Source organism: Bombyx mandarina, chromosome 13 (genome assembly GCF_030267445.1).
Source record: "Bombyx mandarina strain Sakado chromosome 13, ASM3026744v2".
NCBI classification, from domain to species: domain Eukaryota; kingdom Metazoa; phylum Arthropoda; class Insecta; order Lepidoptera; family Bombycidae; genus Bombyx; species Bombyx mandarina.
In genome coordinates, this window is record NC_143220.1 from 12,634,670 (window position 1) to 12,653,503 (window position 18,834).

Below are 18,834 nucleotides of genomic sequence, written 5' to 3' on the forward strand. Positions count from 1 at the left end.
ATGAATAACTCTTATCGAACAAATTTGCTGTGACTTGACTTTTTAAATACATATTTTTCTACTTGTATTGCATTCAAACACTTAATCGTGTTTATTATAAATTGAACGACAACATAATTCGTTGAATGTCGGAATATTTGTCCTGAAGATAACAAACGCGATCGTAGGCACTTTGATCTTATTATTTTTATTAAACACTAGCGGTCCGCTCCGGCTCCGCTCGGGTCTTTAACAAAAATTGCAACGATATTTGACGTTGTTTTATTTTTTTAAATAAAAGAACACTTATTGCGGCATAACTATAATAGTTATCCTGATATCGGAGAATGATGACTACAGAAAGAGAGTCGAGACTTTAGAACAGAAGAACGCCAGTCTCCTCAGCCAAGTAGCCTCTCTGCAAGCCATGGTGGCGAGGGGCGCCCGGAAGTGACGTCACCACGGAATAATACAGTGACGTCATACCGCTGTACGGTGCCGAGCTCAGTAACGATATCTTTAAATATACCTAAAATATTATTAGCTCGAGCTCGACCATTTGAATATCGACGTCACCAGATATCAGAATGTTTCAGATTTTGACAAAGTTGGATATCATTTTATAATTAGAACTTTAGTTATTTATTAAACACTGAATTTTACAAAGTAAAAGAATATCGCAGTAAGTATAGTGAAAATATTAATAATAATATAAGATAATGTCCAATTATGTTGAACGGTTTGCTCACAGAACATTAGAACATTGTCTATACCTGACAGTATTATTGCCTGTCCGGGTTAATCTGGGAGCAAACTAAAGAACTATCAACCGGACTGTCCGGGACTCTGGTCTCGCGGTTACAGATATCTTTGTCGATAACGTTGTCCCTTTCTGAATGCGTACGAAGCGACGTATAATGTATATTTTGGATATATTTACATTCAGTGTCGGGCGGACCGTAGGGGAGGAAAGCATTGAAATGGTTGCTCACTATACATGTTAAAATAGGTATTCTGTGGTGCTGGATCCCTTATACCAACAAATCCATTCATCGGTATACCATCAGTCAAGTGCCACACTAGGTGTTTATCCTACGGAGACGTTGTAACGATGCCTCGTCAACAGGGCTTTTAGATTATAAGTATAGATAAAAAAACGTGTTGTTTGAAATCTCGTAAAATATATTTTTAAATGCGATAAATTTTAAGTTTTATTTACATTACGCGTGTTTTCATTGAAGCATCGTTTTTTTTTTTTTTTTAAGTTTTATTTGTTACCGAGTGCGTTGGTCGCGACCGCGTGCGCTAGAGTTGACCCGAGTTTATCGACTACCGGCCTAAACAGACATCGATAAATCGGACGTGAGTAGGCACGTCACTAATACACTACTTAATTGAATTTAGTTAAGGAACACGCCGTATCCCCGACTGGTGTGTGAAATGAACCTTCGCGTTATCTTGATACGGTTTCGTGTATCGGGAATCTTTTAGCATAATAAATGTAAGGCGCGTATTAAGTCTTACCGGTTATTATTGAATTCCATGAATTTGCATTTAAATCGAAATGTGTATCGTCCTAGAGATTTTACCTTGTATTTAAGATAAAGTTAGTTTTACGTTGTCGCGTTGGGGACCTGTGGCTTAGACGATGATGTGTCAAGTGTTCTCGGTAATGTCTAGTCTCTCGTGGAGCCGTATCGGGTCTCGTTCAGCGGATTAGCTGTAATCAGTTCGGCTGGACTATGTGGATCGACAAGTACAAAGAAATGGCATGCCTTGACAGTGCTTTCAAACGACTCGCTCTAACGATTTTAATGTACACATCGGAGAGATATTTTGTAAATTTTTACGGGATTTAGCGAAAACGAATATATTTATCGCGATACGATCGCCGACTTAGTGTGAGTTTTGTTTTTTCTTTCCGTCTTCTTCATACGAAATAACGTTGAATAAATCATCAAAATAATCACGCTGTATAAATAAATAACGTTAAATAATGCGGGCATTCATTAACATAAACAGAGAATCTCCAATCAGAACTATTATTGTACTTTTAGTTCTGATCTTGCCAATAACAAAGATAAATTTACAATTTCGATTTCGGATATCGATTTTTAAATTAAAATATCGATAACGTTTTCGCGGTCTACTATGATTATCGTTTATTCGCTCACACCGAGCGCCCCTCAACTCTAACATTCATATTACGATACTAAACATTCCATTTCTTTTAAGTAATACGTGTGACTTAAAAATGTGCTCCAGTACTTAGTACTTACCGATCTAATTTTAAAATTTCTGTCACATAACTAATTTGGCTTAGAGTGACCACGTGACCACCGTTTTTATTTAATTTTTCCTTGCTTTTAGTTACGCAGTAAAACCAATAAAATATTCCAATTTTATAAAGATCGTTTCCTTTTTTATTGCGTGAATGTGGTCACTCGATATATTTATACATATTTACAGGAATGCAAGGTGATATTTTAATCGATAATACTGTAAATTAATTTGCTGTCAGTTAGACATTTTAATTCGATTAACACAGCGCCTTGCACTATTTAGACCGATCTTCTCTAAAAAAATATTATATTTAATTTTCTTGTTATAGAGCTGCTAAATATTGCTAGTATAATTATTATTATATCTAGAAAAAAATGTTTTTTAGATTAATTTATAAAATATATATATATATATATATATAATATATAGAATCAATTATAAATCGAAATGTTTATCTTTAAACGTGAAATCAAAACATTATTTCGTAATATTAACTGTTTGTGCAATTACAATGTTCTCTTTATACATTTATAAATGTTCTTCCTATTTAGATATTTAAGAAGATGTTATATTTACATACATAGCGCTGAAACTATTCATATTTCGAAATATATTAATTGTGTCCGGCTGGGACCGTTTGATAGAATTGAGATATATTTTAAGAGATTTTTTGTAATGAATTTTTAAGAAAATTAAATATTATATACGGAACACTGTTTAAGTGTCTTTATCGATATACAAGTTAGGTCTCTAGTTTAGTTTAAGAATCTTTGTGTCGAGAAAGTTAATGGTAGAAGAGCGTGCCTGCTATCAGCTATCGATTTTACCAATTTTAATAATAAGTGTTAAGAATATCAAATGTCGACGTCTAAGCCCGGGCGCATATTGTTCACCCGTACCAGTCTGGCATGCTTCTTCGTCTGCAACGCAAACGTTGGGAGATGATGACCCTTCCGGCAGTCTGCGGGGTCTAGTACAAAATGTATGCGCCAAGTGCCTTCCGGAAACTTGCCGGACCAACACTGACGTACAACATGCGTCCGAGATACAAGCATCCTTTACTGTGTAGAGAGAAACTTACGTTAAAGTATTTAAAGAAATATATATATATGTTAAAAAGAATATTATCAATTCCTACTATGGCATTTACCGTCTACGAATGAGTGATTAAAATGAAAAACGACTTATTTAAATAAAACTAAATTAGGTTGATATATATATTTAACTTATGGAAATTAATATATGTGGTTAATGATGTGTCGTGTAAACAAAATGCCAAACATTTGTCGTGTTGTACGCACCGCGCATATATCGGGTGACATTGTAAGATTCATTCGAGATTTGAAAGAAAAGAAAATCGATTAATGAAAGCTATTTAATAAATACATAAATAAATAAAACTATACGACAGAATCTCGAATGAATTATTTAAATTCGGGAGTCCGAGATCGGCCCTCGCTAATCGTGTTATGCGTTATTAAAGTATATTATTCTAATAGTTTTACGTTTGTTAAAACTATACTCTGTTACCTTGAGTCATGATTTGTTAATCGTTTGTTTTATTATTATTTTTCCAATGACATTGTCGATTTTACTGTCACCCTTGAGCTAATAAAGCGTCAAATATTCTAAACCGGTTGTTTCCTTTGCAATTCATCTGTACGCCCCCTGATTTGATTTCTCCCATCCCTGAATAAAGTCTCGTGACCTAAAGGATAAGACGTCCGGTGCATTCGTATCTAGCCATGCACCGGTGTTCGAATCCCGCAGGCGGGTACCAATTTTTCTAATGAAATACGTACTCAACAAATGTTCACGATTGACTTCCACGGTGAAGGAATAACATCGTGTAGTAAAAACCAAACCCGCAAAATTATAATTTGCGTAATTACTGGTGGTAGGACGTCTTGTGAGTCGTACGGGTAGGCACCACAACCCTGCTTATTTCTGCCGTGAAGCAGTAATGCGTTTCAGTTTGAAGGTTGAGGCAAAAAAAGCCATTGTAACTACACTTGAGACCTTAGAACTCGTATCTCAAGGTAGGTGGCGGCATTTACGTTGTATGTCTATGGGCTCCACTTAAGATCAGGTGAGCCGTGATCTCGTCCAGCCAACTAAGCAATAAGAAAACAATCAGATCTGTTTGCTAATTTTCATTAATGGAAAATCGTTCAAGGAAAATGTATGGATTTGTTTAACAAAACTTTTATACACAAAGTTTTTGATTGCATTTTAATAGTGTAAGTAACTACTTAAAGTGAATACACACAAACACATTCTTTAATTCTATTTAAAATATAATTTATTTACATTTACATGATTAAGGAATTACTTTTTAAACGTGTTCTGGTTCGCTGCGTAATTTATTTTAAAATTTTCATTAAATGTTTAAGTTTCAAAGGATAACAGACTAGATTTTAAAACAAAAGATAACATTTACCCTAAACTTGTATTTGGAGCACCTAGACTCAGTCTTATAACCTATATCCTTAAATAATAATAATAATATAATATAACATAATATGAGTATATTTTAGACAAGTCAGAACCTTCATGGACGCATTAAGATTTAGACTTAGCTAAATAACAAAAAAGTCTTGCGTTATTTAGATACGTTAGTTTAACTAAAGAAATTACAAAATATATGTACCTACCTACGTAAGAAATAACCAAAACAATTCGTATTAATATAATTAAAAGCAATTTTATGGTTTTTAGGTCGCGTTTTCATTATCATTATTATCTCGACGTGTCGAATATTTTAAGAATTTTCTTCATCACATGCAACTAAGGTAAAAGTAATTTTTATTATGTCTATCTTTCACAAAAACCAAAGAAAATCGCATAAAAATTTGGGAATTTTGTTGTTATATGAATGAATAATGTTGAAATAACATGTTTTCTTCTCTTAAAGTAAAAAACTCAAGTCAATATTAATTAATAGGTTATGAAGATAACATAAAACAATGCGTACCAAAAACAAATAATGATTAAAGCATTTAAACAGTATAACTAACTATAGTAAATATGTATAATCATTTTATTCAATTTACAATTTTCAACATTAGTCATCTGTAATAATGAAAATCGTTTAGTCAAGAAATTATAATGTATAAAACTCACTCTCAAACTTCGAAAATATAAGAACATCCGAAACTATAGTGTTATGAACACCTTTTTCTTGGCCATGACATGAGCAATGATGACCCACAAGGCTGTGCCCCAGACGGCCTCAAGTAGCTTGATTGTATGCGTTTCCATATTAGGGATTTTCCAGTGAAAGGGGAACAAATGTGCACATAGTGAGTGTCCTACGTAGAGAGCGATAGCGTTGAGTCCAGGAGAACGAAATGGCCCTCCGTTCCAAATCCTCCACGCATCGGTGAGTGTGTAGCAGAAACTCAGCAGTAGAAGGCAGCATGCCGACGTCACCAACACGAAAGAAGTTGACCTTGGATCAAAGAAATTCAGACTATATAATTGTATTATATTATATTTTATTGTAGAAACTGAGATACAGTAAGGAAACCGCTCACGAAGCTGACTCACGGAAATCTAATTATTTCATACGAAAAGAGAAAACAGTATTGATTTGAAGTGGTCATGGCCTAAAGGACGCGCGGGTGTACTCAATCGATGCTCAAATTCCGCAAACAGATATGAAATAATACTCTACGAATATACAAACTTGAAAATTTTTCACGAATTAATTCCATGATTATGTAATAAAATGTATTATGTAATAAAATTAAACTCGCACAATTTATAAAATTTGCGTAAGTAGGTACTGTAATTGTATTCGTTATGTATAAGCGAAGCCCGCAACTGTTCTCCCGTCCGGGGATAGTAGTTGGAATAACCTCTTAGGTTACCAACGAACAGGTAGGGAAAAAACCGCGCGGGTTCTGCTGCGAAGTTTTCTTGCATTTTACTTTTCAGAGCAGGACAGCCGCTATACAATGCAAATGAGGTTTTATGTCTTAAAACGGGTGGAGGTTTTTGCGTTGTGACATTTATGAGTTCCGATTACCACTCACAGGCGAGTCGTGAGCTCGTCCTCCCAACTAAGCTACAAATTATATTCTATCACGTTTTTCTACGAGTAGTATCCAAAGGTAATACTCAAAAATCTGGTTGCTCAAGTAGAGAGGGGGAAGGGGGGGGGGGGAGAGAGAGAGAGAGAGGGGGAGAGACATATAGATAGAGAGAATCTATATATTAATACGTGAAGCAAAAACTTTGTACCCCTTTTTACGAAAATTGCGCGGAGGGAGGAGTATGAAATTTCCCACACTTATAGAGAATATAGAGAAGGGGAGCACAACGCTAATATTTTTCTTAAATAGTGCATAAAAGATGCATACATTAAATCAATAAAGAAAACATTACATACACTACCATGTATTTGACACACACATGCATGCCTACTATTTGTTTATTGTCAAACTTTTCTTATTGCATAAAGTCTATGGTCAAATTGAAAATAGACCAAATATTGTTTGTCTTTGTTAATATTTGTCTAAGATTAGTCTTGGCGAAATCTGTGATTAAAGAAGTATTATATAATAAATAGTCTTTGACAATAGAACCATAATAATGTTCAAACTTATAATTTCAGTTAATTATAGTCGAATTTCGACTACTGCGGGACCACTAGTATTCTTTATTGTACTCAAAATAAATATGGTATCTAAAGATTGTTGGTGACCGAGACAAAACGAATTACGAGCGTTACAATGGTGCAATTGTTAGAGCTCACCAAAGATTCTTATTGATAGGTATAACCCCGTGCTCCCTGGAGAAACCGGCGAGTAGTGCCCCGGCTAGTGCGAACACAAGCGCCCAGGCGAGCCATCTTGAAACGCGCGCTTTGTGCGACCGCTGTAGCAGCACTGTGGCGCCGGCTTGGATACCGATCAGGGCTTGCACAGCTGACGTGAGACAACCTGGAAATATTCATGACAAAAAAAATTAAACAAACCGTTCCCACATCATTTCGGATCCTCCCGATCCACTAACGGTGCTTTTAGGTACCTCAAGCAGCGGTCATCGTTCTCGTCGAACCCGTCGCTTGCGACGAAGGGCTCGACGAGTAAATTAACCCTCAGACACAGCCCACTGAGTTTCTCGTCGGATCTTTTCAGTGGGTTGCGTTTCCGATCTGGTGGTAGATTCTGCGAAGCACGGCTCTTGCTGGGGTTCGTGTTAGCAACATCATCAGGCTTGAGCCCCGTGAGCTCACCTACTAGTTAAGGCGACACTGATATAGCCTCTCAAGGCTATCAGCTTAGGTAGGAAAAAAAAGGGAAAAAAAGCCGTTCGGATTGTCGCTAATCCCATTCTAACGGATCGTTTGGAACCTCTGGGTCTGCGGAGGGACTTCAGTGTACTTAGTGCGAGTTTTTTAACGGTCTTGATAGCGTAAAAGCTAATCCAACTTTGTATGCAGTTAGAACAGCGTCCCTAGCGGCAAACGTAGGCAAAAGATCCCATTCCATACAAATATGAGCTAACTTTTATGCTATCGAGAACGTTAAAAAACTCGCACTAAGCCCACGGTTCCCTCTGTATTTTGTACCGTATGTTCCACGGGGAGTGCTCTAAGGAACTGTTTGAGATGATACCGTCATCTCGTTTTTACTATCGCACTGCCCGCCACCGGAGTAGAGTTCATCCATACTACCTGGAGCCACTGCGTTCGTTCACAGTGCGTTTCCAGAGATATTTTTTGCCACGTGCCATCCGGCTTTGGAATGAGCTCCCCTCTACGGTGTTGCCGAAGCGCTATGACATGCCTTTCCTCAAATTAGGCTTGTGGAGAGTATTAAACGGTAGGCAGCGGCTTGGCTCTACTCTAGCATTGCTGACATCCATTCGCGACGGTTACCACTCACCATCAGGTCTGCTGTATGCTCGTTTGCCTATACGGCAATAAAAATATATATTTAAAATAAATCAAACAGTTACCAAAAAGGGTTGGTTAACTCCATTTTTATTTAACACGCAATGTAATACAATTAACAATGAACTGACACACAGGACCTATGTTGCTGTTTTCATCTTCTTCGTTGTTCGTTTCTTAACGTCATTATGCTATGTGTACACGTACGTTCATGACTCCTGACGGGTAGAATCAGTTTTGATTGTTAATGGTTACATTCAAAATTTTAATCGAAACGGAATTTATTTACAACTACCTCTGCGAGTCAAAAGTGTCACTTATAATCACTTTTAATTATTATTCTCATAATCCTCTCGCAGCTGTGCTGGAAGAGATTTCTTAACGAAATAAGCAGTGCCTTTGTACATAAGTTTCCTATTACTCTGTACTATGTCTTCTTTTTTGTGTGTACATAAATAAATAAATAATAAATAAAATAAATAAAGTGTGTATACAATAAACAAACCGTACCCAATAGTCCTTCAGGGTCGGTGGGTGGACCTCCATAGACATTCCTCGCGTCGCTCCTTTGGTACAAATGTGATTCCCCTAAGACGAGTCGGTCAATGAATCCAGCAGCACCTCCACTGCACTCCGGAGCGACCCACTCATCGTGCTTCCCACCAGGTCCCAAGTAACCTCTACACACATAATTTTAATTACTCTAAATACTATCATCATTATCTTACCCTTCTCCCAGTCACCTGGGGTCGGCGCAACATGTTTTCTCCTTCCATACTCTTCTATCATATACCATTTCTTCGCTCACTCCCTCTTACCCATATCGTCTTTCACGCAATTCATCCATTTCTTCTTAGGTCTACGGCTTCATCTATATCCTTCCACATTCATAGTTAACACTCTCTTACCAACCTCATTTTCATTTCGTCTCATCACATGTCCATACCATCCCAAACGCGCACTTCTCAGCTTGTCTGTCACAGGTGCCACTTTCTCTACTAATTACTCTAAATACTCAACAACGAAAAATCAAACATTAAATTTTAAAATAATTAAAATTAACGTGGTATGGTGATGCGTAAAGAGAAGATGCATGTGACTAGGAGACGTATGGAAATGGTAGTGCAAGGTAGAGGGGGAAGAGGTCGACCGAAGAAGACATGGATGGAGTGTGTGAATGACGAGAGAGAGAGGAGTGAGTGTTGAGATGACGGCTGATAGAAGATAATGGAAGAGAAAAATTAGCTGTGCCGACCCCACCTAGTGGGATAAGGTGGAGAAAAAGAAGAAGAATTAACATTAATATTAACAACGGTAAACAATGCTTCATAGTGATCATCAACAATTTATGAATAACTCTTATCGAACAAATTTGCTGTGACTTGACTTTTTAAACACATATATTTATTTCTACTTGTATTGCATTCAAACACTTAATCGTGTTTATTGTAAATTGAACAATACATAACTCGTTGAATGTCGAAATATGTTTCCTGAAGATAACAACAGCGATCATAGGCACTTTGATCTTATTATTTTTAGTAAACACTAGCGGCCCGCTCCGACTCCGTTCGGGTCTTTAACAAAAATTGCAACGATATTTGACGTTGTTTTATTTTTTTAAATAAAAGAACACTTATTGCGGCATAACTATAATAGTTAGACATATGCTGTTGCGACACTTTTTGGAAATAATAATGTGTTCTACAAAGTCGTGGTACATTATTTTATTCTATCATCAAAAGTTTTCGCAGGGCACGCGACGTGAAGAATATTTTAGATAAATTTTTTTTCACCTTGGGTTACATTATTGGAGTTTTAGTACGGATCCCCAATTTTTTTTCAAAAAAAAGCCTATGTCACTCGGGAATAGTGTAGCTTCCAAACAGTGAAATATTTTTTCTAATCGGCTTAGTAGTTTCGTAGCCTATTCAATACAAACAAACAAATTTTTCCTCTTTATAAAATTATATAGTATAGATTTTGTATTGTTTTTTTCTTCAATGCACCTTAAACAATTTTTATCGATCAACCCTGGAAACCGTGACGTGTTTCTAGGCTGGACAACTTACGGTGGACAGTCGGGATGGTGAATGATAAATGTTATGACGCTGTGAACGGTCACCAAGACGATCGCCAGAACCCAGCACCACAAGCAAGACAACATGTCTTTTAACGCCTGACCGCATGCGCCCTGTAAACAACAGATTTTGTTTGAGAACATTCGATAGTTATTTATTTAAATACAGTTTTCTAAATTAGCATAGCTAATTTTACTGGTGGTAAGACCTCTTGTGAGTGCGCGCGGGTAGGTACCACCACTCTGCTTGTTTCTGCCGTGAAGCAGTAATGCGTTTCGGTTTAAAGGGTGGGGCAGCCGTTGTAACTATACTTGAGACCTTAGAACTTATATCTAAAGGTGGGTGGCGCATTTACATTATATATGTCTATGGGCTCCAGTAACCACTTACCACCACCACCAGGTGGGCTGTGAGCTCGCCCACCCATCTATTCAATAAAAATAAAGTTAAACCAAAACTTTTGTATAAAATTAGCTTAAGTATCTCCTTGCTACACCAGCGAAACGCTGTAAGCTATCGCGGACTAAATCCGTGTCTGCAGCATGGGCTAGTAAGCTATTAAGTAGAGAGACAGCTCGTTCCGTTAAAGCAGTAGCAGTAGCAATAGAACAGCCGTTATTTAATAAAATTGAGAATTCCAAGTCATGTTTCAAGGTAGGGGACGGAATATCTATGGACTTCGGTAACCGCCTCACACCAGAGATGGCATGAGCTCGTTAACCCGTCTATGCTAATATCTTTCTGAGCCGAATGGGTACCGAAAATTCGCATTCGAGACAAGAACAAATAGACGGCATCTCGAATACCAAATATATTTACTAAAGTAACTTCGACCGGGGATCTAAGAACAGCAAAACCACTCGGCCGCAAACACCTAAGAATTTAATAATAATAATATAGCTTTTTCTTTAACACCACATGTACAGAGTAAGCATATAAAACAAATAATAGTTGGTGACATAAATTGGCGGCCTTATCGCTGAAAGCGATCTCTTCCAGGCAACCTTGCAGGGAGAGGAATAAGCGAACTGGACGGTGCTATATTTTAATAAACTTACATAAAAATATATACTTATATACACATGTGAAAAATAAATACAATACAAGATAGACTTACATACTATTAAATACAAATAAATACTAAAAATATGTAAGTAAATATAAAATACGTAGTAACTTGTACAGTTATATCGTAGGAGCCATATTATTGTGAATTTAAGTTTTATTAAACGAAAATGTCGATTGAACTGACCCTAGGAGGAGTGTAAAACTTTGGTGCGGTCAACGCATAGAAGCCTGCCGCCACGAGATACGCAACTGCAAGCCTCTGAAGGACGCCGAATATACGCAGCTCTTGCAAAACGTTCGACCCGTATATCGTATTCAAAGACATTCCCAACAAGAACATCATTATCGAACGCTGAAAACAAACAAAACACAAATCATATTATAATTATTATACATATAAATAAAATTAGAGTGTTTTTTTTATTGCCCTTGTAGGGAGACGAGCATACGGCCCACCTGATGGTGAGTGGTTACCGTCGCCCATGAACCAAGTCGCCAATGCCTGGGGCAAAGCCAAGCCGCTGCCTACCGCTTAATACCCTCCACAGGCCTCGTTTGAAGAAGGACATGTCTCACCGTGGAAGGGAGCTCATTCCATAGCCGGATGGCACGTGGCAAAAAAGATCTCTGGAAACGCACTGTGGATGACCGCAGTGGCTCCAGGTAGTATGGATGAACTCTACTACGGTGGCGGGCGGTGCGATGGTAAAAACGAGATGCCGGTATCCTCTCGAACAATTCCTCAGAGCACTCCCCATGGAACATACGGTACAAAATACAGAGGGAACCGAAGTCCCTCCGCAGACTCAGAGGTTCCAAACGATCCGTGAGAGTGGGATTATCGACAATCCGAACGGCCCTCCTCTGTATGTCGTGTCTGTTTGTAGTATTGAAATACGGTACATACAGAAAAATAGCATTTTTTACAATTTTTGTCTGTCTGTCTGTTTGTTCCGGCTAATCTCTGGAACGGCTGGACTGATTTTTACCAGACTTCACTGATAGGTAGCTGATGATATAAGGAGTAATTTAGGCTACTTTTTTTAGACTAGCTTCGCCCCGCGGCGTCACCTTCGGTACGACAATAACCGCGGGTAGCATCGCGGGACTCAGCTATCAATAATAAAATTAAATGTTTCCGAAGCGAAGCGAGGGCGGGGCGCTAGTCATAAATTAACATACCTACAGTTAAAAGCATTAATGATACGAAATAAATTGACGTTTTCTGACATTGTTCTGTCAGAGATAATAAGATCGTTTCAAATTACTCTACTAACTAGTATCCCGTTACACAGTGAACTCGTAAAAGCATTTTAGAACCCGTTGAAATTTAGAACCTGATACCAAGTACACCATTGTTCTAAATGTAACAGTCTCCGCTTGAGAATGTAAACCGGGCCACATCCGAGTCGGTCAGTGTGTGGATTTAAATAATGATAGCAGCCGTTGGACATATAACAAGAAATAACAAACCATACATTGAAGCGTGCGTCTTTATTGATCGCTAGCTAATAAGAACATGAAGTCTAATGAACGTTTTAAGTTGAAATCGCTTGCTTGTAGGAGAGAGCGCGCACAAGACATCACGCGAACGTGGAATTTCCAATGGATTTCGTAAAAAAAAAAACATTAGCGATTCTGAAGCGAACTCGAGCATATAAAGATTGGATCTGTACTGGAATGATATGAAATACGGAAGTCTCTTGGTGATGTAATGTTTGAAAGTGAACGGTTAGCGTGCAATGAATTAAGTTGACTCCGATTACCGCGTGCCCAAACTATTGATAAGTAAATCGACATATCGTCTTTTCGCAATAAAAGTGTACAATTCCCAAAAATATTCGAAATTGAGTTAATAATATGCGTAATCATTTTGATATCACCAGTATTTTTCTCATAAATACTGACAAAAGAGCGTAATTTACTTTTCGTTTTTTTTTAGTTTACCTATGTTTTGACTACTATTAACAAAATTAATACATAATTTTATCTTCCATTAAAAGACAGATAATGTAACTGGTAAAAAATAAAAAATAAATGTTGCAAAGATGTTACACGTTACACACCTTTAAAACACTCTCCTGTAAAATTTGTAAGTTTTGAGATTATACAGTTTTAATGCGAGAAGACGATATATTCAGTCCGACAGAAGCACCCGCCGCCTGCGGACGTGCTCATCGACCACTCAATCGCCCGGCCATTGTTCGCCTGGTTTTATTGTTAGCCCGGCCTTTGTTCACCCGGCTTTTGTTCGTGGCACATCTACCGACAAAGTGTGTTCCTGGAAGTGTTTGTTTTGTTTTGGTTTATTTTTGTTGTTTCCTTTTTTTTTGTTGTTCTTTCTTTTTCCTGCAGTAATTGTGCCGCATCGCCACCTGTGTTCAATCGAACCGCTAAGTACCGAGAAGTTGGGGCCTCGCCGCTAGGCGAGTGTGTTTAAGACCCGGGACAGCCCCACCTGGGTCAGACATCATGGAAGCTTTATTTACAGAATTCCTCCGACTTCGCCACCCAAAGCTCACTTCTGAGTTTCTGGCTTTCAAGGCCGATCACGCCGTGAGCCCTCTCGCGGATTCCGCCGTGCTCGTCGCTCCCGCGTCGTACACCGCAGCGTCCGCCATGCCTGCCGCTCCCGCGTCGCCTATACTAGTGGGTAAAACTGCTGCGTCGTCCGCCGTGGCCGCCGCTCCCCTGGCGCGATCATCCGCGGGTTCCGTAGGGTCCGACGGACGTCCTGCATCTGCCCGTAGGTCGCCTGCTCCCGAGCCTGCTGCCTCCTCGTCCTCCGACTCTGACTCGGACATGGAGGTCGACCTCGCCGCCGCCTCATCGACGGATGGATTCACCCTGGTACAAAAGGGTAAGAAGCGCGCTGCGGAGTCCCGAGCTCCCGCGGCCGCTAAAATTAGTAAAGCCGCGAACGCGTCGCGCCCTCGCCCTCCGACTCCCGTCGCTCCCCCTGCCCGTGCCACACCGTCGCCGCGTCCAGTGGCACAAAATAAAACTCAGACCCCTCCCCCGGTAATCCTTCAAGAGAAGGCAGCTTGGGACCGAGTTTCCCTGGCCCTTCAGGCCAAAAAAATTAATTTTATCAGCGCCCGTAACCTCGCGAACGGGATTCAAATTAAGTTAACGACACCCGACGACCATAGGGCCCTCTCAAGCTACCTCCGAAAGGAGCGTATAAGTTTCCACACTTATACGCTTCAGGAGGAGCGTGAACTTCGCGCAGTCATACGCGGCATCCCAAAGGAATTAGATGCCGATCTCGTCAAGGCCGACCTTCTAGAACAAGGTCTGCCGGTCAATTCCGTGCACCGCATGCACACAGGACGCGGGAGGGAGCCATACAATATGGTTCTCGTCGCTCTCCAGCCTACCCCCGAGGGCAAGCAAATTTTCAACGTACGAACAGTCTGTAGGCTTTCCGGAATAACCGTCGAAACCCCCCATAAAAAAGGCACTCCGAGCCAGTGCCATAACTGTCAGTTGTACGGGCACTCTTCCCGTAATTGTCACGCGCGCTCCCGATGCGTCAAGTGTTTGGGCGATCACGCCACGAGCCTTTGCACTCGCGATCAAAAAACCGCTACGGAACCGCCTAGCTGCGTCCTGTGCCAAACACAGGGTCACCCCGCGAACTACCGTGGTTGCCCCCGAGCCCCTAAAATAAATCGCCGCGTCGCCCGCCAAAACCGCCTCCGAGCTTTCGGCCCAGACATCAAAGCCACGGCACCCTCTGTGCCGAAGGCTAAGCCTGCTTTTGTGCCGGCGTCGGTGCCCAGCGTCTCGGCCTGGGCTAAACCGTTGCCGTACACGAACACGGCTACAACTCTCTCCCTCGCGACTCGTCCCACCCCCGCGATACGTCCCTCCCCCGCGACTCGTCCCTCCCCCGCGACCTGCCCTCCGACCGCGTCCGACAATCTCGCTCTAGCGATTGACTTTTTTCAGTCGATCAACTTTGATCGCGTTAATGCTTTGGGCGACGCCATTCGCACCGCCTCCACTGCACAACACTTCATCGCCGTTGTGCAAGAATACGCTGACGTATACGCGTCGTTAAATACGTATGTCCTCCCCTCACTCCGCCGGTAATCAATGGCGTACATAAGTAGAATCAAGCCCCTATCCGTAACGATAGGATTTTTTAACGCTTACGGTCTCGCAAATCAACGTGATCAGGTTTGTGATTTTTTGCGTGACCATCAAATTGACATCTTTTTGGTGCAGGAGACCCTGCTTAAGCCCGCGCGCCGCGACCCTAAAATCGCGAACTACAACATGGTTAGGAACGACAGGCTCACTGCTCGTGGTGGTGGTACCGTCATTTACTATAGAAGAGCCCTGCATTGCGTCCCACTCGACCCCCCCGCGCTTTCTAACATCGAAGCATCAGTATGCCGAATCTCACTGACTGGACACGCGCCGATCGTTATCGCGTCCGTTTATCTTCCACCGGATAAAATTGTTCTAAGTAGTGATATTGAGGCGCTGCTCGGCATGGGAAGCTCTGTCATTCTGGCGGGTGACCTAAACTGTAAACACGTCAGGTGGAACTCTCACACCTCAACCCCTAATGGCAGGCGCCTCGACGCGTTAGTCGATGATCTCGCCTTCGATATCGTCGCTCCGCTGACCCCGACTCACTACCCGCTAAATATCGCGCATCGCCCGGATATACTCGACATAGCGTTATTAAAAAACGTAACTCTGCGCTTACATTCGATTGAAGTAGTTTCAGAGTTAGATTCAGACCATCGTCCCGTCATTATGAAGCTCGGTCGCGCTCCCGATTCCGTTCCCGTCACGAGGACTGTGGTGGATTGGCACACGCTGGGCATCAGCCTGGCTGAATCTGATCCACCATCGCTTCCGTTTAGTCCGGACTCTATCCCGTCTCCTCAGGATACCACTGAAGCTATAGACATCGTAACGTCACACATCACCTCGACATTAGATAGGTCATCGAAGCAAGTTGTAGCGGAGGACTTCCTTCACCGCTTCAAATTGTCCGACGATATTAGGGAACTCCTTAGAGCTAAGAACGCCTCGATCCGTGCGTACGATAGGTATCCTACCGCGGAAAATCGTATTCGAATGCGTGCCCTACAACGCGACGTAAAGTCTCGCATCACCGAAGTCCGAGATGCCAGATGGTCTGATTTCTTAGAAGGACTCGCGCCCTCTCAAAGGTCTTACTACCGCTTAGCTCGTACTCTCAAATCGGATACGGTAGTAACTATGCCCCCCTCGTAGGCCCCTCAGGCCGACTCGCGGCGTTCGATGATGACGAAAAAGCAGAGCTGCTGGCCGATACATTGCAAGCCCAGTGCATGCCCAGCATTCAATCCGCGGACCCCGTTCATGTAGAATTAGTAGACAGTGAGGTAGAACGCAGAGCCTCCTTGCCACCCTTGGACGCGTTACCGCCCGTCACCTCAATGGAAGTTAAAGACCTGATCAAAGACCTACGTCCTCGCAAGGCTCCCGGTTCCGACGGTATATCTAACCGCGTTATTAAACTTTTACCCGTCCAACTCATCGTGATGTTGGCATCTATTTTCAATGCCGCTATGGCTAACTGTATCTTTCCCACGGTGTGGAAAGAAGCGGACGTTATCGGCATACACAAACCCGGTAAACCAAAAATAATCCGACGAGTTACCGCCCGATTAGCCTCCTCATGTCTCTAGGCAAACTGTATGAGCGTCTGCTCTACAAACGCCTCAGAGACTTCGTCTCATCCAAGGGCATTCTCATCGATGAACAATTCGGATTCCGTGCAAATCACTCATGCGTACAACAGGTGCACCGCCTCACGGAGCACATTCTTGTGGGACTTAATCGACCAAAACCGTTATACACGGGAGCTCTCTTCTTCGACGTCGCAAAAGCGTTCGACAAAGTCTGGCACAACGGTTTGATTTTCAAACTATTTAACATGGGCGTGCCGGATAGTCTCGTGCTCATCATACGGGACTTCTTGTCGAACCGCTCTTTTCGATATCGAGTAGAGGGAACCCGCTCCTCCCCGCGACCACTCACGGCTGGAGTGCCGCAAGGCTCCGTTCTCTCACCGCTCCTATTTAGTTTATTTATTAATGATATTCCCCGGTCGCCGCTGACCCAGCTAGCCTTATTCGCTGACGACACAACCGTTTACTACTCAAGTAGAAACAAGTCCCTAATCGCGAGTAAACTCCAGAGCGCAGCGTTAGCCCTCGGACAGTGGTTCCGAAAATGGCGCATAGACATCAACCCGGCGAAAAGCACAGCAGTGTTATTTCAAAGGGGAAACTCACCGCTTATTTCCTCCCGCATTAGGAGGAGAAATATCACTCCCCCGATCACCCTCTTCGGCCAACCTATACCCTGGGTCAGGAAGGTTAAGTACCTGGGAGTCACCCTGGATGCATCCATGACATTCCGCCCACACATAAAAACAGTCCGCGACCGTGCCGCATTCATTCTCGGCAGACTCTATCCCATGATCTGTAAGCGGAGTAAAATGTCCCTTCGGAACAAGGTGACACTTTACAAAACTTGCATAAGGCCCGTCATGACTTACGCGAGTGTGGTATTCGCTCACGCGGCCCGCACACACATAGACACCCTCCAATCCCTACAATCCCGCTTTTGCAGATTAGCCGTCGGGGCTCCGTGGTTCGTGAGGAACATTGACCTACACGACGACCTGGGCCTTGAATCAATCCAGAAATACATGAAGTCAGCGTCGGAACGGTACTTCGATAAGGCTATGCGTCATGATAATCGCCTTATCGTTGCCGCCGCTGACTACTCACCGAATCCTGATCATGCAGGAGCCAGTCACCGTCGACGCCCTAGACACGTCCTTACGGATCCATCAGATCCAATAACCTTTGCATTAGATGCCTTCAGCTCTAATACTAGGAGCAGGCTTAGGGACCCCCGTAACCGTACTCGTCGAACTCGACAAAGAGGTCGACGTGCAACCTAGCCCATGCATCAGCCCGCTGAGTTTCTCGCCGGATCTTCTCAGCGGGTCGCGATTCCGATCCGGTAGTAGATTCATTCGCGAAGCAATTGCTCTTGAGTTGTTAGGTCTCCTTCGGAGGCGCTCGGGCAGCTGTTAGCAAATCCCACCCCTCCTGGCTGAGCCTTTGCTCGCCCACCTGTCCTGGTGAAACTGGAAAGGCCTTCGGGCCACCAGTAATCTCTCAATCATAAAAAAAATAAAAAAAAAAAAAAAAAAACGATATATTCAGTAGATACACAGTTCACTATAGGTACACAGTAATGATTGAAATTTCATAAACACAATGCTTGATGTTCTCTTTCAATAGTTCAAACTTATTCAGACGAACGATTCAAAGTTTACATAACAATGGCCGCTTTAAATGTCACTTGATACTCCACCCCTTAAAAGTAACTTGAACCAGTTGTGAACCTGTTATTATATAACTCCAAGGCGTGCATAACCACTACCTATTTAACAAATTCACAATATAATTTTTGTTTAAAAAGATCAGTGCATCA

The 18,834-nt window shown here is 41.7% G+C and overlaps 2 protein-coding genes across 2 annotated transcripts in view; one reads left to right on the forward strand and one right to left on the reverse strand.

Moving 5' to 3' along the window:
* Positions 1 to 4,835: 4,835 nt before the first annotated feature.
* Positions 4,836 to 18,834, reverse strand: part of Hgsnat (Heparan-alpha-glucosaminide N-acetyltransferase) — a 42,269-nt gene continuing 28,270 nt past the window's right edge. Inside the window, 5 exon segments of the mRNA XM_089732232.1 lie at positions 4,836 to 5,713; positions 7,022 to 7,208; positions 8,675 to 8,844; positions 10,237 to 10,358; positions 11,498 to 11,665. Of these exon segments, the coding sequence (XP_089588358.1) occupies positions 5,419 to 5,713; positions 7,022 to 7,208; positions 8,675 to 8,844; positions 10,237 to 10,358; positions 11,498 to 11,665 (942 nt within the window). The 3' untranslated portion in view covers positions 4,836 to 5,418.
* On the forward strand, positions 13,611 to 15,744 carry LOC149501653 (uncharacterized). The gene has a single exon (XM_089732233.1). It carries the CDS (start codon positions 13,786 to 13,788, stop codon positions 15,409 to 15,411), a length of 1,626 nt encoding a protein of 541 aa, XP_089588359.1. The 5' UTR covers positions 13,611 to 13,785; the 3' UTR covers positions 15,412 to 15,744.